Raw genomic sequence first — 22649 nt, 5'->3', positions numbered from 1 at the left:
GAATAAAATCAATAGACAGTCAACACCCCACTGCACGTGTGCCAATTTGCACATCTCGATTTCAAAAAATCACATTCCTTTCTCTTTTGAAATGACAAGTGTCTGCCGCTGCAGTCAAAGTGTTGACGTCAACGCCTACGTGACGCAGTTGCATCCGGATACAGCTGATTTATCAAAAGTGCATTATACCGCTGGCTTTTTCACCGTAAAATGTCGTGATTTTCATAACTAATCAAAGATCATCAATAAATAGCACGAAGTAGTCGAATGAAGTTGGATCGAGGAGTTCCATTAGTCGTTTCTGGGGGATTTGTTTCGCAGATTTATCTATTACGTGGGATTATCAAACACTGCCAGACACCGTGTGTCAACCGAGACGCTGTTAGACGCCATGATGGTAGGTGGAACTTGTTATCACTTCGTATCAGGCCGGTCATTCTATTTTCCACATTGACTCTTAGTTCTGGGAGTTGCATCAATTTTCGGGGGTAGATTCGTCAATTTCTCTGGTTTTTTACTCAATCGAACATGTTGCAGGACGGTATATGTGATAATGCTGATATTCTCAACAGTGCACCGCCGAAAAAGGTTGGTAAATTTATTCCAAGTGTTTTGTCAATTAGAGGGCCATTATCTAGCTCCATTAGAATAAATTGCGAGGCCCCTTTTATTTATCGGGGTGAATTGCATTTATCATTTGCGGTGATACGGTTATCCATTCCCATGTTTACTTTTAGGTTATTCAAGCGGATAATATTGACCTGTCAGACAAGTCACTGCAGGTGGATATATCAGACGCACTGAGTGAAAAGGATAAAGTCAAATTTACGGTGCATACGAAGACCACTTTACCAGAATTCCAAAAATCCGAGTTTCTGGTTGTTAGACAGCATGAGGAGTTTGTCTGGCTGCATGATAGGTTTGAGGAGAACGAGGAGTATGCTGGATATATCGTAAGTCGTCCGTTAAAAATGGGAGATAAATCGTGGACGAGGGAAATGTCAGGGTACCTGTTTTTACATTTTTATTTTTGCTTGCAGATTCCTCCGTGTCCTCCGAGGCCGGACTTCGATGCTTCTCGTGAGAAACTCCAGAAACTCGGAGAGGGCGAGGGCACCATGACGAGAGAAGAATTCACGAAGATGAAGCAAGAGCTTGAAGCGTAAGTTTTGACTTTAACTCAACAGGACGATTGACGACTTGTCAAATGTTGTTGTATGGGAGTTTGTTTCAATGACGAGGGATTTTAGAAGTCCCCAGGGATGCTTTTTGTTGGAAATTTTGGTCACTGCAATCCATGCAAATAAATAACATCGTAAATTACAAAAAAATGTTTAGAGGCAGAAAAATTTTCTGAAATTTCCCTTTACAACCTTTTATCCACGAAATTAATGAACAATTTCATCACTCGATGCCAAATTGCCTCAATGATTCAGAGTAGAATAGTCACTCCTTCATTATTCTCATAAATTCCTCCATTCCTGACCAGGGAATATCTGGCGACATTTAAGAAAACCGTGGCCATGCACGAAATGTTCCTAACGAGACTGGCCCACCACCCGGTCTTTCGAAACGATCACAATCTCCGAGTATTCCTCGAGTACGATCAAGACCTCTGCGTTCGTGGAAAAAATCGGATCGAAATGTTCGGGGGACTCGTAAAATCCTTCTCAAAGACGACCGACGAATATTACCTGTCAGCCACCGTCAAGGACGTCAACGACTTCTTCGACCAAGAAATGACATTCCTCCAGCAGTACCATAGCAATCTGAAGGAGGCGACCACTCGATCCGATCGTCAAACGATGGAGCACAAGGACGTGGCCGACTCCTACATAAAAATTTCAACGAATTTACTGCAATTAGCGACCACTGATTCCGGAAAACTCGAGAGATTTCTCACTAAAATTGCGGAGACCTTTGAGAAATTACGCGTCAGTATTTTATCTTATTTAATTAGTTGAAGTATAATATGGATACTTTTTACTTTTTTTCAACTGTTAATAGCTCACTGAAATGGTTTAATGAACCGGGATTTTTTTGTCGTAAAGTACAATTCCTCGTCTTTGTGACGAGTCAAATCTGAGGTCAATTGATGAATTTATTCTCCACTGAGAGAAAAATAGCAGTATTCTCAAATAAGTCTTACTTGTGAAAAAAGAATTTTTTTGTGTCAAAGATGCGAAGCTTGTGCCGAGATTGAAAACTTTTAGTAGAAAAGTAGATTTAGTCTTTTCAAAAAAATATTATTCTCTGTGCAAGCAAGAAATGTCATTTCTAGCACTACTTCTTGGCTATTCGATGCTCCCATACGTATGTTGCTCCCGATAAATACTCGTTTTATATGAAACGAGGGATAGTAGTTTGTCATTTCGGCCATTCGATAATTAGAGATTATTAAATTATTCATGTTTGAATATTAAGTATTAATTATCAACTAACGATTTTGTTGGGACAAATAGGACTCGGTGGTTTCCCTCCCAGTTTTGAGTTATGAATATTTTAAAACAAATCAAAAATGTCCATTTTGCCCATCCTCGACTAATTCATTACCTTTGAGGATTTATTAATTGCAAACTTTTGAATTTATTTCTGCAGAAAATAGAGGGTCGTGTGGCCTCCGATGAGGATCTCAAATTATCAGATACTCTTCGTTATTATATGCGAGACACAGCAGCGGCCAAACGACTGCTCTTCAGAAGATTGAAGGCTCTCCACACTTACGAAACTGCGAATCGCACTCTGGAGAAAGCTCGAGCTCGTAACAAGGATGTTCATGCGGTAAGTTTCAATTATAAAATATCCTCCACATTAAAAAAATTCATTCCGAGTGTAAATAATATATTAATAAAAACTTTGTTTGTCGTGCATGACTCATCGCACTAACATGACATTCTGCAATAAGAGAGTTGAATTTACTATTCAATAATTGTACTTAATAGCGTAATAATAATTAATACTGTAAATTTATTAATCGAATTTGTTCCGGCTCCTTCAGGCACTGGAGGTTGCAGAGGTGTGTGCGTTATTATTTTTTAGTTATTGTTATAAAAAATCAAGAAACTATCACCAATTGCACTTTGTGGATATAAATGCCACATTATGCTAATGCTATTACGATACACTAATTCATTCGTCCTGCCGTTTATTATCCATGATCAATAGACACTGCATGCATAATTTAATTGAATATGCATTATTGGAATATGAAAATTTGCATGTCACTCAATAAATATAATTGAATTGATATCGTTTGTTTTAAATTTAGGCTGAGAAAGCACAAACTGAGGCTTGTGAGAAATTTGAGCAGATGTCAGAAAAGGGAAAAGAAGGTTTGTCACCACTTTGTCAGTGAATTTTAAAACGCTATCATATTGATTTTACTGAAAATAATATCCACCCCCATTTTGTCTGAATTGGTAGAGCTGACGGATTTCATGACGAGGAGAATAGCTGCCTTTCGTAAAAATTTAATTGAGCTAACTGAATTGGAAATTAAACATGCCAAGGTAATAAATTTAGAAATTTTGGCTAACGATCGATCGCCACTCGATTAATGTTTGATTATTTTAAAAAATCTATTTTCACCACCCAGGCTCACGCTGAAATGCTCAAGAAGTGTCTCCTCTTCCTTCGGGAAGAGTGATTCAATTCTCAAATAATCCCATCAATAGGATAAACGGAGATAAAGGCGATGGAGAGAACGGGGAGAGGTGCGTTTATTCAATACAATATGTAAAATATATTTTTCTGTTACTGGCAATCATCATCTATGATTAGAATAATGCCGAAATGATGAAGGGATTTGTAGGTGCAAAGCGACTTTTTTACAAAATAGAATTTCTAACGAACGAAGGAGAAGAATATAGTTGATAAAAACAATTTTGCTGGTACAACTAGCTGTAAAGTGCTTTGATAACGAAAGTACCATTTCATTATGAGGATTAAACAATTGTCAAGAACGTAATCTCCTCTTTTGCATTATTGATACCAGTTTGTATGAAAAAAATAATTCCACTATGACGTTCTAAGATAAAATCTGTATAGTGTTTAAGATTATTCTTCATCCTATTATATCATTATGTTATTCTTTTTTTTTTAACTAGGTCTCTTTATATTATTGATAGAGAGAATATATATAAATATATGTTATGTAAATCATTCGAATCTACTGCTGTATTGTAATAAAGACCAATGGTAGAATATGAACTAATGGCTTTTTTAATTTTACTGCTAATGGGAGGAGTGAATGGGTGAGGTGAATTGATGATTTTTATCTCGATTTCGTACATTTTTATTGAATTGAATGGTTTTTTTTTCTATCATACATGATTGCAGACATATACTGAGAAATGTTTTTTTTCGCTTTTCTTTTCTTTTAAGTTTTGTAAGGATGTTTATTTCTTTGAGAATTAATCTGAAATTCCACCATAATTATACCATATATTTTCCACCCAGTCTTTAAAAGAACGTCTCAGGACATTTGCTCAATTACCTTCATTTATTTTCTCACTAGAATAACCAAGTTATGCCACTGGACATTATTTCTCGACAGGTGCCAATTACTCATCATTTTTCTTTTCTCTTATTATTAACAGATTCTATGTATATTCTACATATAATTGTGCACAGGCGGCCGAGTATATCACGAGAGAACGATAAACCCAAACGCCTGTACACTCTGCAATTGTCTTTAAATTCAATAATTGCAATTTTTTCTTCCATAATTTGTGATGCTTTTCATTTTTTTCCAAAAAAATTTATCGGAGTAATTTTCGATGAAAAATTGGAAATCAAATATTTGTCTAAGTACAAAGAGCCACTCAGCAGTATCTGGAAATTAAAACTGGAAGATGAAATGGATTTATTCTGTGTATTGAAGACGAAATTCGTGCCCATAGCAATTTCCAAATGCACCCCTAAGCGTTCTTTGTTTTTCTTTTTACATTTTTACGAAAAAACTCATGATCCTCCGTGATCCTTCGATATTGAAACTTCGTCAGTCAAATTCAGTATCGAATCAACTTCTCCCAACTCCGAATAAAGCTTTTATTGCGCAATGCATCAGTTGTTTAGGAATTTTTCATTAAATTTTTTCTCTGTATGATTTATGTACAATTTGTTGAAATCAGTTCTCTCTGTGATAAATAATTTATATTGCCTCGATGATAGACGATTTGCATCCTCTCTTGTACTTTCAGTAAATTCAATTATCAAGATTAAAACATAACAAGATAACTCCACTTTTATTCTGTTTCTATACAACAATCGTTGAGTCCCATATTTTTCGCATTTAAATTTTGTCCCTCACTTTCTTAATCATATACCGTGTCTTTTTAATATCTTCCAAACCCTGACGCTCTAAATAATAATCATTAACAATAATTATGTAAAAAAACATCTTAAAACGATAAGAATTCGTTAAAATTTACAACTTCAAATATTAATTGCATTTTCTCATTTCTCGCTGGCCCATTTGTCATCCCTCCATTTCTCATTTCTCATTTCTCATCCATTTTTCTTATAATAAAATTTCTTACCCCTGAAATACCCATAGTATATAAGACATACATAGAATGGAATGATGTGAACGGAAGCGGATGTTTCTTAAGCAAAAAAAACTATTCTTTACTGGGTCAGTGTATTGTTCATTTCTTCGTAGTCCCCATTACTCTCTCAATCGAGCTGATAAAAGTTGATCCAATCCTCCCATCTTTTTCACTCAATAATCACGTTTATATCTCACTTGAAGTACTTAACATTAAATTGTTTTTTCTTCTCTCTCAATAGGAATTTTCCCCCCAATTTTTTATATTTAAAATTATTATACACTTGGAGACGGATCTGACTTTGTGATACTTGAAGTTCCAAAACGAACTGTCAAATGATAAATAAACTCTCATTGTCAGCATTAAAATTTTCGGGAGATTTTTAAAAATTCAGTGGAAGCCACTCTGATAATTTCCGGTAATCCCGCAGTAAATCCATAATTCCCCCGGTATGCTCGGCATTATGAATTGCTAAAATTCTTATTATTAACTCGAGTACTATCATTAATTAATCATTGTTCCACGTGAATAAATTTCTCTGTTTTCATGTGCCGAGCGCCATTCCCCTCGCAATTCACGTTTTATCCTTGGGCATTTGAAATTTACTGAGGGTCGCCACAGATAAAATTAAACTGTACAATAATAAAAAATCACTGCTCGAATCGTCATGTAAATAATTCCATAAAACATTCAGTAATGATCAAGTGGGCAGCATTGCCCTTGTAAATAATGTTTCCCATCAAATTTAATACTCGTTTAATTCACTAGAAACGGTGAAAAGGAGGTGGGGTAGCGATAAAAAATTAATTGACGATGTCGACATTGATCGACAGCCGCGTATTCCAATCTGTTTAATCATTAAAAACCCGACCCTCGGATATTTTTAATGCTGTCGACTGGCTTATTCGCTCAGTGGCCCACTCCTCGCACCCTCGACCCATAAATCTTATTGCATTGAAAAATTCACAACACTGAAATTTTTTTTATCCCCCCCACTCTAAAGGCCAACAACTAGGACCCAGTGACAGTCGTCAAATCCTTTGTGAATCGTTACCCCCATATGTCTTAACATCCTGCAATGAAATATGGACCGAAAGCCAAAACTACATCTGAAAATGTTTTCATCCTGAAATTCTCATGGAAAAAATCGATGACAATGGTGTCCAATTTGTATTGAAATATTTATTTACATAAATTTCCGTGTTCCTTCGTTCCGCGAAATATTCACCAATTAAACACGGAGCACTCAATTATTTTCTGTCAAGAGTCCTACAAAAAACGACTGAACAATTTTGTTGTTATCATTTCTCATGTTCGTTAAATCAATGAAAAAAATGACAGAATCGTGGATTCGATATTTGGGAATTATCTGTAAAGTTATTTATGATCAAAAAAACGAATAAATGACAGTAATGGACATTGTGTGTGGTTTTTCTGTTTTTATTCGAATGAAAATGCTTATCGCACTAAAACAGCGCCAGTGACAATGAGCGCCAGTATCAAACTACCCGATGTCCTCTCTCCGCTGGACGTTTTACGGCGTTGAATTGCCGCCATTTTATCGCCTGTGGAATAAAAACAATTAACAATAAATAAAGAAAGTTAATAGGGAGATGGGTATACACGCTGAAAAAAATGACACGTGACAATCAGTATTCAATGTCAATTGTCGCTCAATCGAGCGTGAGCGCTTGAAGTGTCCGACGCAGACGATAAATTGATCAGATTAAAAAGCTACATCTGCATGATTCTCAATAAAATTTAAATTCAGCTCGGCCAAAATAATTATCAATTACGGTGTCAACTCATGCGAGAAGTTTGTATCGAGTTTGATGAGAGTTTATAAGTGAACTGTTGATTATAATTAATTGAATTGGGATGTTCAGGTGCAATTGGGGATGCGAAAAAATGGCGTGACATGTCGCTGAGCGGTCACGTCGTGAGATCGTCGTGAGACGGACGGGAATATGACAGCCTCTGGCCATAGGACAACATTGTGAATATTATAAACAATTTGCTGTCTGACATTTAGGAATTGCAAATGACTTCCAGTTTTTTTCGTCATATGGCAAATTCGTGGCAGTCGTTTTTTGACATTGTCACTGCTATTTAGATGGCATGTGACGGTCTCATAGGATGTATGTCACAAAAACTGTCATAAAATTGAGAAGCTAATTTGAAATTTCGAAATAGTATATTTTGTCATAACGCCACGCGCACGGAGAGAAATATCCAATAAAAATTACGTATCGTTTCCGTAATTACGGAGCGAAATGTGAAAATTTTACGGAACTGTCACGGAATTTTTCCAGCGCGTTCCGTAATTCTTATCTGCATCTCCTGTGAAAAATTACGATACCGTCACTTAAATGTTCTGAGTCGATTCCGTAATCGGTGAGCGAATTGTGAGTTCCGTAATTTTTCCTGAATATCTCTCCGTGCGCCTTTTGAGCCAAATATTTCGTTACTGTTGAAAGCAGAGTAATTATTAATTTTTGAGACTTTCAAATTCGAACCAACCAATTATTTTTTGGTAATTCTCAACTAACGATTTTGTTGGCCCAAACAAGACTTGTTTGAGAACTTGTTCGTTTTTCCCCTAGTATAGCTCGCCGAAGGCGAGTGCTACCCTCCCGAGGGTGACAGAACACTTTTCCCTCGAGTGTCGAACCCTATTCTTCGTCACAAAGTGTGGAAAGTCGGATTTTGTGCACGCGTAACGTGCGAAAAATCTCACTTTACGCAGAAGTGATGAAAATTAATGACTGTCTGTCACAATACCAGGGAAAAGTACAACTGAAATTGACATGAGAAAAATTGACGTCACATGATCGTCACATCACGTTCATTTCCCTTCTGACCAGACGAATTCTAAAACGTGACGTCATTCCGTCACCCTGACGGTAATTAATTAAACACGACAAAACAAATATAGAATTGAGGAACTTGCCTTCTGTCACAAAGACGTAGATTGAAGCTGACTTTGTATTTGAAGCACTGCACGTGTAATTTCCCGTATCCGATTCAACCGCTTGGCGAATTGTGAGTCGACTCTGAGTTGGTCCTGGCTCAGTCAGTAAATTGACTGTAGCGCGCGCAGTATCGTAGTTTATCATCCGGTTATTGTGATACCAGAATACATATTGCGGCGGCGTTGGACTCTGTGAATACCAGGAGAGGTTTATGAGACACATTTTGGGGAAATATCATTCACTGATGGGCATTCAGAGGGCTGTCATCATTGGGGGCACGGGGATTAATTTTTCTTTTGAAGCGTTGAATCGTTGGTATTGACACTTGTAATGCGGCTAATTAATTGGCAGCAGGGAATGGGAAGGGGGTAATTATTAGGGCGAGTTTGGCGTTAATTAGGAATGCCGGAGAATTAACCGGCGTGCGCCAATATCTGTGATTTATGCTCGGGTGAGTCCGGACTTTTCGGTTGATAATGGGGCTATCGATGAGAGAATTGAGATCGTGTTCAGGTACTTGTTAGGGTCATTCAGCTGCAACGCAATATCTTCAGCTTTTTTTTCATTGTTGATACACTGCAGTTTCGATTTTTGTGGGGCAAATTAAGAGCTACGAAGAAGGCCAATACAAAAATTTCGATATCTCCCTGAGACTCGGAGATACTCCTCGACAACTCAGCTGAGAGCCAGATCAACTTGAGCGATAAGGGTACCCCTTCATATGTTGAATTTTGGAATTGTTCTCGTGTCCATAGTTATTAAGTTTTGGAAAGCTAGAAACTTCAGGCACCGCGAAATATAGTAATGGAGTGATTGAAGTTCTTTGGTTTCCAAAAATTTATAACTGTGGACACGAGGAAGATTAGACAATTCAACACGTGCAAGGGGTATTGTTACATCTTAAATCATTTTCCTGCCTCGAAGTGTTGGTAATTGTACGGTGATTGATTCTCTAAACGAATTTGAAAATTTTCGTTTTATCAGAAAATGGAGAGACTCAATTTCCGACATGAAAGAGAAATTTCATACACAATTTATCCTCCAGTCCAATTCAATTTTAATTAATTTTCAACAGTGTAGGTTACACTGGTTCAATATTTTGCGAAACTCTCGAAAATGCCCGCTGGATGTAATAGAGTAACAACCCATCTGCAATATCCCCGAGCCAATCGTCGGCGTTGATAGGGGAATAAAAAATTCATATGAAACATTACTCAATTTGATTATCAAATGATCATATGATTTTTAGTCAGCCCGATGAGAATCCAAGGCGAAAATCGGCTCGATAACGATCGAGATTCGCATGATGTCCTAAATCGCGAATTGATTCAGATTTCAGTTCAAAACGAAAGTGGATTTTCGCATAGTTATTGAAAGAAACCCTCAATGATCCCGAATATTCACGTATAATATGACAAGGGGGATAGAGGAACAATCAGTTGAATACCGTATAGGCCATACAAAATAACGGCAGATGATGCAATTCCATTGGCTGAAATTCGGACGGGAAAATGGTCAAAGTAAATCGCCAATTGCATAAACGATTCGGATGCAATCCCTTTCGATTTTCATAAATGTTCAACGTTATAGTTTTTAACGGTTTAATAGATCACGAAAATTGTCGGAATTCCCCTTTGGACGCAACGCAATAACAGCCGATATTCCCCAGCTAACTGTGGGCGGTGATAGGGGAATATTCAATTCACATTAAAACTCACTTCATGTTCCAAATCGGAAACTTTTGATCTTTTAAAAACTCGGTGATATATCCAACATGGAATGCGACATGGTAAGATGCCCGATAGACGGACATGATGAAGACTATTGTCTTAAATCCCCAATTGGTTCGGATTCCCGTTGGATTGGCTGATCAATTTTCAGTTGTTTAAGGAAAACTCAAATTTTCACGATAAATCAGAAATTTCATTGACAACTGCCCGTCACATTGTTAAATTCTCCACGAATTTCTGATAAATTTTCTATATTATATTTTTTACTGTTTTTATATCATAAAAATTCGAAATTCAAAAGCCTATCACTTTAAACCGTCAATTTATTCAGATTGTAGTTGAATGAATGACGATGAATATTTACAACAAATTTAACAATGTCAATATTTGTTGAAAATTACAGGACCCAAGTATCCCAAATTCTCAAAATAAATAAAAAATTTAATAATGTGAAATCCAATTCAGTTTTTACAAATATTCGACGTTGTGGTTCTTACAGATACCACAATTCACGAAAATTCTCGAAATTCCCCTCGTCATGCAACAGAATAACAACTTATTTCCAATAAGCCATTCAGATTTCACGTGAATATGATTACGAATTTTCACAACTAATTGAAAATTCCCACATTTGTTGACAATAAAAACTCAAGAATTGCAAATTTTCGACCTAAATAAAGAAAAACATAAATAATTTAACCTAAAATCCGATTTAATTCTTCAATTTTAATAAAAAATATTCAGCATTATATTTTTTACTGCTCTAATAATTCTCGAAAACTTTGAAATTCCCCTCTGAATGCAACAGAATAACAACCCATCTTCAATATTCCCCGACCGCCAACTGTCAGTGTATGTCGTTGAGCGATTATTACGAGTTACCAGGAAGTTTTGATTGCCACCGGTGGTTTTGCAGTATTAGTTATAAATTCGTTGGCTACAGCTGCAATAGTTTTACGTGCTTGCTCAATGCTTAGCAGTGTGTAACATAATCCAACGAGACAATTTTTGTTTCCCGTTGACAACAAATATTGCATAGACGGTGTGCCGACTTTATTGGAATACAGTTTCCCTACACTCTACTTCTGGTCTTTTGTTGTGGAGGGTGAATTATTTCATGATGAATATGAAACGCTCGGGTTCTTTCGTTATTGTACTGTGCATCTGCTGGGATAACTTCGTAATTCAGGAGAATGGGAGGGTGGGGGGCTTAACTGACGTTTAACCAAGGGATGATGATTTAACTGAATTCCCTCTCTGATAGTATATTGTTGTAATATCTGCAGGATATTATCTCTGATGTAAATTTCTCATTTGTGATTTTAATAAAATAATGAAATTATCACTGGTTCGTTTAACTGTCTGCATATAGGAGCATTCAAATATTACGTCAGGCGGTTTTTTGGATTGTCACAAAGCCCATGATAAGCTCCCCGCCCCCAGTTATGCCGCATTTTTTAATTTATGAAATACACCGAGGGGAAAATTTCCTAATATGTCAACCATATTTCCTTGAGACAAATAAATTATTTTCAATGGCTTCAATCTCAGAATGTTTGCGCTTCACAATGAAATATGAATTATTCTGTCACGCATGTTGAATTTTCCCCCGCATCTATTTACCAAATAACATTAAAACCTGGGACAAATGATCCAGCCCCAAGTGTCCCCTATTTTCACAAAATAGTATCATAAAATTGATTCCAGATGTGGCGTGTAGGAGGCGGGGGAGAGACGCCGTGAAAATTCCAATTAGTTTAATCAGACCGAGAGAGACCCCTTTCCTGCTCCACTTTCCATCTGATAAAAGTACTGGCCCCACCATCCTCAATATTCATCGATCAACTGCCACGAAAGTTTCGAGTGGTAAAGTCGAGTTTTTTGATACACGGAGAGAAAAATTCAATGAAAATTACCAGAAAAAAACGTGAAAATTACGCTTCGGAGCGAAATAAAATTTAATAAAAAGTGTGAGTCGGAACGGAAATTGTACGAATCGCCACGTAAATTCTACGATTTGTGCCGTAAAAATTAACCAGACTCACTGCTGTGGGGACAACAAGTCGTTCCGTAATTTTTCCCCAATGATTGGGAAATTTTACGGAACGGAACGTAGACATAACTCACCAGCTTCATAAAAATTGTTGAACGTTCAAGAATTTTTGATTTTGGAGGCACAATAAGTCGGCAAGTTTCTGTAAGATTTTACTTCTTCGGGAAAAATTACGTGACAATTTCGTACTTTGTTCGGTGATGAACCTGAAAATTCACTGAATGTTTCAGATTTCTTCTCTTCTATTCCTATAAAAATTGCCGGAAAACGATTCCCCCTTGCGGATTGCTCCGTAATTTTTACTGAAGATTTCTCTCCATGTATTTTACAGAAGATCGCATCTATTATTTCCTCAATGGACACCATCTTTTAGACTATTCCAGTGTGACCTTACTATTTTCCATCTGTTCAAGAATGAAATTTATGGTTTCGTGAATATGAAAGCCTCGTGTTACTCTTGCCCCGGGACCACATGTATCTGCGAGGTAACTTCATGACTGGACAAGTAAGCCGTGAGTTATTGCTGCACTTGTTCCCGTAATGGCTCAACGGAGTTCGTATTTTTGGAATAAATCAAGTTGCTATGAAATTTCAAATCACTCCGAGATACCCCTCATCCGCGTTATCAACGCTTTTAATAATTCGAGTGAACTTGTCATCCTGCAAGATCCCTCCAACTGTAAGACCATTCTACATTTACAGCTAGAATCATTAGGAAGGCGGACGTAACCTTAAGCTGATTAATAATGAACTGTATATCTCGCCCTTCCNCACCGAAACCTGAACTTTGTCTTTCCGAATAAACGATCGATATAATGGGAACAACTTCCTTCACGTACTTGACGCGTCCTACAGAAACAACTCAAGTGTTTGATTGAGTCTCGCTGGGTACCTGTCTACATCTATCCACCTTGAAACTTCGCAAGAAGCGAATCGATTCGAGATCTAACGGTGTTAATTGACCTGTAACATTTTGATGGTATCTTTCTCCCTTGTGACATTTGATTGACTTGTCATACAGTCATGCATTACATGTCTGCGAGACACTGTTATCCTGAATATCGTCTGTGTGGGGGCTCGAAGCGAGACGAGCAATTGATAATCTGAAGCATCCATTTACGACTCTTGATGTGCATAATCGAATATCTTAGTGACATCAAATTGTCCATAAATTCCAGTCTCCAATGTACTGGATTAAACGCTGTATTAATAACGGTTGGAGATGTTCATTCGCTCAAAACTAAGAATAATATGGAATTAAGTAAATGGCAGGATTTGAAATGTCAACATTTTTGACTCGTGACCCTTGTGATTGAATCGGTCATATCTATTCACAGAGATACTGAAAATATCATTATATTTGCGACTGCTCTATTTATTAATGCAAATTTTTGTAATGTTTCTTTGGATGCAACAGAATAACAACTCATCTTCAGTATTCTGTGATGCTGATTATTGATCAAGAGATGTAAAACTTCAGATCATTTTTTGAGGGAATGGAACAAAATGAGTCGACGATTTACGTGAATTTCCGACTCTTTTTTTACGGCCAGTGGTTATTAAGTTGTCGATGAATTAACTTACATAATACAGTGAATTAATTACGATTGATCATCTCCATTTATCAAGAACAGAGAATAACGTAGAATCAAATAAATGGTAGGATATCAAATTATGAAATTGTCCTCGCTTCTTTATGATTGAATCAGACCCATTTGTTGTCAGAAATACTCCAAATATTAGTCTCACCAATGAGTAATGGATTGTCAGCATTAAAATTTCGGCGGTTTTCACTGTGCAGGGAAATTTTCGTAATTCCACTTAAGGTGCAACAGAATAACAACCCATCTTCAATATTCTGTAATGCTGATTATTGATCCAGAGATATGAAACTTCACATCATTTTTTGAGGGAATGGAACAAAATGAGTCAACGATTTACGGGAATTTCTCGGTCTTTTATTACGGCCAGTGGCATTAAATTGTCGATGAATTATCATACATAATACAGTGGATTAATTACGATTGATCATCTCCATTTATCAAGAACAGAGAATAACGTAGAATCAAATAAATGGTAGGATATCAAATTATGAAATTGTCCTCGCTTCTTTATGAGTATTTTAATACTTAATGGGCATTCATCGTAATTACTCAATGGATGCAACAGAATAAAAACCCATCTTCAGTGTAATGTAATAACGCTGACAATTGGTTGAAAAACAGGTATGAAAGGTCAGTTAATTTTGTTAAAGGAAATTTGGAAAGAGGTGAATCGACGTTTTACGTGCATTTGTCAATCTGTTTTGGCCCGTTTTCCTAGTGAATTGAATTAACCAGGATTAGTTATCTCAAGCGAATAAATGGCAGGATATCAAATTATGAAATTGTCCTCGTTTCTTTATGATTGAATCAGGCACATCTGTTCTCAGAAATACTGCACATATGCATTAAAATTTCGACGGTTTTCACTATTCAGGGAAATTTTCGAAATTCCCCTCGAGATACAGCAGAATAACAACCCAACTTCAATATTCAGCAACGCTTCGCAACGCGTTCGCTTCAGAGATATTCAATTCATATGAAACTTCAGTTGAGTTTGTTAAGGAAGAGCAGAGCAAAATGAGACGTTTCCCATGCATTTGCCATTCTCCCTCCTTGCAAGAGGCATTCAATTGTCGATGAATTGCCGTACCTAATGCACTGAATCAAACACTGAATCAATAGCGATTACTCATCTCCGTTCGACGAGAACTAAGAATAAGATCGAATCAAGTGATTGACAGGATATCAAATTTTGAAATTGTCCTCGTTCTCTTATGCTTGAATGGCACACACCTATCCCCCAAAATACTGAAAGTGCACGGAGAAACAAAATATAATTCTGCTAATCAAATATGTTTCAGACAAGAATTTATTTATATTTATATGATACAAATTGGCAGAATTACATAATTATTTATTTTTCTGAGTGTATTAGTCTCACTAATGAGTCATGGATTTTCAGCTGTAAGTTTTATTTGAATGCAAGTTGATTTTATCAAGGGAGACCGATATTCAATTGCCCCTAAATATAAGCTTCTAATCCACTGAATTAAGCACTGAATTAACAACGATTAATCATCTTCATTTATCAAGAACTAATAATAGGATTTCGTTATATTTAAATCGGGCACATTTATTCCCGTAAATACTGCAAGCATCGTTCTCATTAATAAGCAATGAATTCTCAATATTATAGTTTCGACTGCTGTCATTGTTCATGAAAACTTTTGAAATTCCCCTTCGGATGCAGCAGAATGAAAACCCATCTTCCATTTTCAGCAGTACTTACAGTCAATTGTGTAATATTCAATTCTAGTAACTTTCGTTAATTTTGTCCGAGGCGAGTGATACTGATTGCCCATAAATTTGAGTTTCCAGTCCCCTGAAGTAACAGCGATTACTCGTATTCATTTATCAAGAGCCAATAATAAGATTCCGTTGTTTAAATCGGGCACATTTATTCCCCTGAATATGCAGGTATCGGTCTCACTAGTAAGTAATGAATTCTCAACATTTGCTGTCGTTGTTCAGAACACCTTCGAAATTCCCCTTCGGAAGCAACAGAATGACGACCCATCTTCCATATTTAGCAGCGCTTACAGTTAATTGAGGAATACCTAATCTATATGTACCTTCGGTTAATTTCGTCTAGGACAAGTGAATACTAAATGGCCCATTAATTTTACTTCCCAATCCCCAGAATTAAACACCGAATTTACAAGGATTGATCATCCGGCCAACGGCAAAATATCAAATGTCAAAATTGACCTCAGTCTTTTATGTTCAAATCGGGAATATCATTTCGCAGGAATACTGTAAATATTACTCTTACCTTTTCAATTATGCACACCAAGCTTATTATCGAGCCCACGTCGACGTGGTGTTCTTCACTCCCTAGTATAAACGCCTCTGGTATCACGACATTCAGATTCACAAAGTGTGATATTATCCCTGTACTTCTCGATACCTGCACATAAAAGTTGAAAAAAAAAATGTTTCCCATTGTTAGAAATTTTCAAGTGCTTCATAAACCGGATGCGCCTGTCCGTTCGCTGTACCTTTTGTTTCTTGTTTTCATTGAAACAAAAGGTGTTTTTTTTTATACATCTAATGACAATTACCTGACACTCGTATGTTCCATTGTCTCGTTCTTGTACGTATTTGATTTGCAGCGTCCAGCCGTCCGAGCCCTCCGAATGAAGCGCCTGGAATCGCTCGTCATTCGTATACGTGAACAATGAGCTCGTCAATACGTGCCAATCACGTCGACGTATCCAGGATATCTGTGTGTGTTTAAATGAAGTAATGTTCACACTTGTTTCTGAGTTTCGAAACTGTTTGGACAATGGTGTTCTCTCATTTCTATTTGGTTATTATGATAATTGGGGCTCTGCGCGATTTTTTTTTCTATCGTTGGATATGAGAAAGTACTTTATATCCAATGATAGATTGTTTATACAGAAATGTCTTTTTTTATTGGGATTTTGCATGATTTTGTTTATTGATGGATATGAGAATTGACTGGAAAATATAGGACAGGTATTTTTTCATTTCAATGAATAATGAAACATCGATAAGTCATCGACTGTAATTCATTCATGGTGTGGAAAGGTGAGCAAAAATTACTCGGGAGCTTTCAGACAAATTTATAATTCAAAAGGCAATCCTCGAGCAAAATGTAACTCAATAAAATGGACTCAAATTGGAGATGTTACGATTCTTTCAAAAATTGCGGCTCCCTGTACAGTAAATTTTCCGTGTGTGCCTTCGTTAGCGTAATTTTTTACGAAATTCCAGAGAAACTTCACCACTTTAGAACACTTTACCTAACTTTCAGTCATTTTTTTGAGCAAACAGAAAAAATTCACCATTCGTCTTGCATTTTTCCTTCAATATAAAGCCTGGAGGGGCTGGAATGAAATTTCGCTCTACGATTACTTGACTTTTCAGTCATTTTTCCTCAACTTTGTTCTCCGCGTTGATTTTATGTGATATCTCCGCACAAAAAAATACTCGTCTAATATTTTTCATTCAATTTTCGTATTTCATCATTTTATCGAATAAAAAAAATAATGCAACAACCCAGTCATAGAAATGAGCTAATCTTCGACAGATGATTGAATCATTTTTCAATTTACAATGAACCTTGAACTTCTCCCGTATTCTTCATTTGAATTAATGAAACTGAGAACCCCTTGGAGCACTGAATATGAAAAAGCTCTCTCTTGAAATAACAGTCTGATGGACCACTTCAATCAATACAAAAATACAGACATTTTTTGAAATAATAGAGACTCCCCAGTGTTTATTTATTCTTTACCTCGGCATCGGAGATGGAGCGCTCAGCCAAATTTCTTAATTTACAATGTAAGAATGCTGTACCACCGAGTTGTACAGTGACATTTGAGACTGTATTATTTTCATTGGCCTCATTGACTCTCTGTAGTTCATCGAGATTATTGTACCATAGTGCTCGCCAGTCTGAGGGGATGTTGTAGGGCACACGACGATCTTTAAAATTATTTTCCAATTATTCATATTACTCATTTCAATTCGATTTGAGTCGATGTTAATCCTAGGGAACAAAATTGGAATGAAAATATCATGCATAGTATATATATTCTCTTTTGAGAATGTCGAGGGTACGGGAAAGGTAAAAGGCAAAATAGGATCGATGATTTACTGTTGGAAAAGTGTTTTTGAAATTTCGAGTAAAAAGTCTTGAGATTTTTTACAAAAGACCATTTTTCATGAAGATTCCATATGTTTTTGACTGAAAATATGCGTAAGTATTTAACTACACATACACAGGGGAAAAGTTATTTTTGCTAAATAGTCATCTAGTTGAGAGAAGCATTTATTTTTTTTCAAAATTGTATTTCTCCTATCGAGTCATTCCTAGGAGAGTCTGATTAGGTTTCAATCATCACAATCGGGTTGTCCTAGAGGATGACTGTGTTGCACGTGACCTTGAATAAACTCCTCCAATGATTATTCATTTTTCCTAAATTTCTTTTTTTCTGGAGGAAAGAATTTCGATAAATTTTTAGTGTTCATAATTATTGAGCGAATTCACTTAAGGTCATAACTAACATGATCATCTTCTAGAGCAATATAATTGACATAATTGAAGCCTAATGACGATTTGCTGCGAATGACTCCTCTCAAGTAAATAAATATGTAGCAAAAATAATTTTGTTCTCAGTGAAAAAATTGTACAAAATTCACTAGAAAACAGTTGGAGATCTATGGAGCTTTCTATTAATTTTTGCAGCCTATCCACCCGTTTCCTTTCAATTGAAATGTTCAATGGAAAATACGCTATAGAAAAACGAATTAAATTCCGCCCTTCTGCACCACTTACTCTATTGAGATATTTTATATAGAAAATTCCTTAGCTCAAATTGTTCAAGTTTTTTTGTTTGATTTTTTTAATGAAAAGAAAAAAACAACTGTATGGAAAACCTTAGAAGATTCTCGTCGAGGAATTCCCATGGAAAATTTCTCAATAGAAAAATTTGTGTAGAAAGATGAGATTCTGATTTTTTTGTATAAAATAGTTTCTGTGGGACACCCTCTGGGAAAGAAAACGCGCAGTAAAGCTGCGGAATACTCCAATACAATCAGCCAAAAACTAATAGAATTTACTACAGAAGTTCAATAGCAAATTCAGTAGAATGTGCTATCCAATTCGCTAGATTTTTCTGCGATACATTCCCGTGTCTGTGAAAAGGAGGAAAAATATACGAAAAAATATTTAGGGTTTATAGACTCTCGACATTTTTTTTCATGCGGAGCGTTGATGCCATGAAATTTTTAGATCCACAAACCATGAATATCATTGGAAATTCTACAAATTCCTGACGAAAATCCTGGAAATCTCGGAGATCTCTCAACAAGAAATGCCATGATTTTATCTCAAATTGAATTAAACTTCATGAAATCAAAAATTAACACAGGGCGGTCGTTTAAATTTCGAAAAACTTCTGACAGACCTAAAGAGGTGATACGACATTCTATCATACCTTTGTCAAGTGATCGTGCTAATAATATCGTCGGTAGGATCAGAAATACCATGTACCACGACAGACGATCCCGCATTGTGATGTTGCACTGGGGTTCGCTGAAAGGTAAAAATCATTACAGTCTGCAGTTGCAATGATGCTCAAGACATGCAGGAAACCGTAATGCCGAGGAATATCAATAGATGGACTACACCAGAGCGGGTCAAGTATTTTTCTTATTTATTACGCTATAAATATCTGCCCCCGTGAGATAGACAGACACATTCTCCGCACACTGTGATTTTTCTCCGAGCTACACCGACAGAAATGTTCAATAAAAATTACGGAACTCTCAGTTCACTCAGCGATTACGGAATCGACTCAGAAAATTTAAGTGGCGGTATCGTAATTTTTCACAGGAGACTCAGATAAAAATTACGGAACGCTCCGGAAAAATTCCGTGGCAGTTCCGTAAAATTTCCTACAACCACATTTCGCCCCGGAATTACGGAAAAGACACGTAATTTTTATTGAATATTTCTCTCCGTGTATGTTACTCAACGATTCTCGTGCAGTCCCCTCGAGTAAACTAACAGTGGCTAGGACGAAAGGACACAACACAATGGAACATGTCACTGCCCCCTCAACCCCCACAAGTCGCAAACCGCCAATATGTTCCACTCAATCATCTCTCACGAGTTATACCCAGGACAAAAATTCGACAGTGGGTCTACTCCCTCATTTCCTCATTCATCAAATTCAATACAATAACTTACGAGAGGTTCGTCGAACCCTCCCCCACAACTTATGACAGGTACTAATGTCATTTCTCAAGAGCGCAAATGTTGACTGGTGATCCGGCTATCGATTGTACCCGCTAGGAAATCAAAAATAAACGCCCAAGGTGGATTGAATTCGGGTCAGAGTTGAGGACAAAACGTGACATTCATGAACGTCATTTAATCTAACTTCAGAATAGCGAAGGTGGTGTACAGAGCTGTGCGTAAACACGAGGTTTATTCCACCCCAAAAAGAAAATGAGGGCGGGCGACGGGGGATAAGGCCCATTCCCCCTGGAATATAACAAAATGCATAGGATACTGCGGTTAATCATACCCGAGTCAATAAATTTTACTCCACGAAAAGCCGGCGAGCGCGAGAGGGAGGAAGTGAGTGGAGAGTTTCTCATGGAGTCAGGGGGAGAAACGGTGAACCCCGTGAAATCGTAATGGCTGGACTCACGAGAATGATCCGATTAAACTCGTTCCCTTGCCCCCCTCCACCCCCTCGGAATACTGAAACTTATACTCCACGAGTGGGAGCTTAATTCCATCGGGCAATCATATTAATACTGGAGTACATGATTTCGAGGGGGGTTATTGCTAGTGCAAGCCTAGTTTCAGCGGCAAGTGCAACGTTTTCGAGGGGGTGGAGAGATAATGGTGCGAGGAATCGAGCTGGAATATCGTGTACACGATAGATAAGAATTATATTCGGCGATAAGGGGTGTGAGGGAGTCGTGTTGTGATGAGGCGGAAGGGGGGGGGGGAGAGGGGGTTGTGAATTTTGGGGGAAACGATCGAAACAATTGGCAGAAACGACTCACTTGTCAGGGGCCGTTAGATGGTACACGCCGCTCTTAACCGCCGGTTAATTGTACAGGCAAATGTATACGAGTTGCCTTAATCTGTTTCTTTTTTTCACCCGCTTTACTCTCCTGCGTTTTGGTTTACGGTTCAATGCATCCACACATACACGTTAAGCACAATGTCAACCCTCAAACGAGGGAGTCCACTCGGGGATTCATTTCCCCTCCTCTCTTCGTTTTTTTTTTTTTACCTCTTCGCTCTCAACCGACGTCAAATGTTTTTAGCGTGATTTTTTATCCTCCTCCTGGGTTAGACTTTTTTACTCCCCACCTACCCCACACAGACACTCGTATCCCACTCCAGTTGTACCGAGGGATTTTTTTGAAAAAAACCCCAACACTTCGATGAGTAGAGTACCAACGCCTGACAACAGGGCGCACACTTGACACACTACTTGACGCGCAATTTTTCCTTTTTTTACATTCACCTCGGCGTTTTTTTATTGCTATTTTCAATCACTTGAATTGAATTTCATGGAGCCACACACCGTCATCACTGGAGAGTGGAAATCTGTGTCGCACTTGTCACACACTATTTCTTCGGTGGGTGGTTTTATCAATGGCCCCTATCCTGTTTATTATTTTAATATTTTCATCGAGCTACTGGGGGAGGAGTGATAATGATAACCGAGAGGAAGCACGTCACGGCGTCCCGTGTCCCGTGAATCCCCCGATAAATTCTCGCACTGTTGTTTCACACCTCGTGTTTTTAATGATAACCCTGCAGTCGCACATGCACTTTTATATTCCCATCCACCTCGCGCGATTCCACAGTAACATTTGCACCGGAGGACTCAGTACTGAAAAAAAAAACAACTTCCGTGATTGAACCGAGGGAAGTCACAATCACTTCACTATTCTCCCTTCAGTGACTCGAGTTTTCACTTGGCTTGGTTTTCGTTCTCTAGTAACAGAGCCATCGATGAGTCGTGAAACGTGGAATGCAAACGAGGGGTTATTTTTTCATTTGCCAGAGATGATGATGATGATGGGGGTTACAGTTGGTACCAGCCCTATCCAGGAGTCCCTTACCCGGATCACAGTCTTTTCCTTCGCTATGGCCCCAAATGCCCCTGCACAGGCGCGAGACGCGGTTCAGAATTTTCGTGAGCAGCGCACGACGAGGGTTGTCGATTGCGTTTGGTGGGAGACAAGGTAGAGGGTGGAATGACGAGGGGTGGAGGCGCGACAGGGGGCGCGAGAAAGGTCTGTGCACACACAAGGACGATGAGATGGTGACGATGTAGATGGCGAGCAGGGGAATCAAGGGGGATGAGAAATAAATGTTGATACCACGGGGGGTGGGAGGGGGGATGATGGCGCAAGCGTTTTGGCGCACCAACGCATTGATCCCTGGAATTCGCCCGGTGGTTAGGGGATGAGGGGTGTCGAAGAGTGGCGCGGGAAGGGGCAGATGATGGCAAGAGAGAGTGAGACGAGGGGGGGGGGGAACTAAAATCCAACGGTGATGTTCAACCAGCTGGGAATTCTTTAGTAGAGTTTACTTTGGTTCATCCGACGGTCTGCTCTGTGTTGTTCATTCGGCATTTATCAACTCTCGCTTCTAAACCATCGCTGCTCTCTCCACCTCCCCCGACCGCTGATGTACCACCCACAACCCACGCTTCATCCTCAGTCTGTACAGCTAC

The 22649-nt window shown here is 37.9% G+C and overlaps 2 protein-coding genes across 5 annotated transcripts; one reads left to right on the top strand and one right to left on the bottom strand.

The window, feature by feature from the left end:
- Positions 1 to 97: 97 nt before the first annotated feature.
- LOC107036157 (sorting nexin-6) lies at positions 98 to 4209 on the top strand. Of its 3 annotated transcripts, XM_015253919.2 has the most exons (10): positions 98 to 397; positions 538 to 588; positions 738 to 953; positions 1041 to 1162; positions 1490 to 1934; positions 2599 to 2781; positions 2999 to 3016; positions 3269 to 3332; positions 3424 to 3509; positions 3596 to 4209. In XM_015253919.2, the coding sequence occupies exons 1-10, from the start codon at positions 392 to 394 to the stop codon at positions 3644 to 3646; spliced, it is 1242 nt and encodes a 413-aa protein (XP_015109405.1). In that variant the 5' UTR covers positions 98 to 391; the 3' UTR covers positions 3647 to 4209. The 3 variants fall into 3 exon arrangements, with proteins under 3 accessions (XP_015109405.1, XP_015109396.1, XP_015109413.1); XM_015253910.1 differs by lacking the exon at positions 98 to 397 and having other exon boundaries at positions 404 to 588; XM_015253927.1 differs by lacking the exons at positions 98 to 397; positions 2999 to 3016 and having other exon boundaries at positions 404 to 588.
- On the bottom strand, positions 3709 to 22105 carry LOC107036173 (zwei Ig domain protein zig-8). 2 transcript variants are annotated; one of them, XM_015253940.2, is made up of 7 exons: positions 20959 to 22105; positions 19374 to 19471; positions 17669 to 17859; positions 16470 to 16631; positions 16181 to 16315; positions 8500 to 8710; positions 3709 to 7114 (listed from the first exon to the last, which is right to left on the bottom strand). In XM_015253940.2, exons 2-7 carry the CDS (start codon positions 19447 to 19449, stop codon positions 7008 to 7010), a joined length of 882 nt encoding a protein of 293 aa, XP_015109426.1. In that variant the 5' UTR covers positions 19450 to 19471; positions 20959 to 22105; the 3' UTR covers positions 3709 to 7007. The 2 variants fall into 2 exon arrangements, with proteins under 2 accessions (XP_015109426.1, XP_015109434.1); XM_015253948.2 differs by having other exon boundaries at positions 21192 to 22105.
- Between the last annotated feature and the right edge of the window lie 544 nt (positions 22106 to 22649).

The sequence above is a fragment of the Diachasma alloeum genome, unplaced genomic scaffold (genome assembly GCF_001412515.2).
Source record: "Diachasma alloeum isolate Michigan unplaced genomic scaffold, Dall2.0 Dall_scaffold_00176, whole genome shotgun sequence".
NCBI classification, from domain to species: domain Eukaryota; kingdom Metazoa; phylum Arthropoda; class Insecta; order Hymenoptera; family Braconidae; genus Diachasma; species Diachasma alloeum.
The sequence above is the reverse complement of the archived record's forward strand: the minus strand, read 5'-3'. Positions and strand labels throughout refer to the sequence as shown.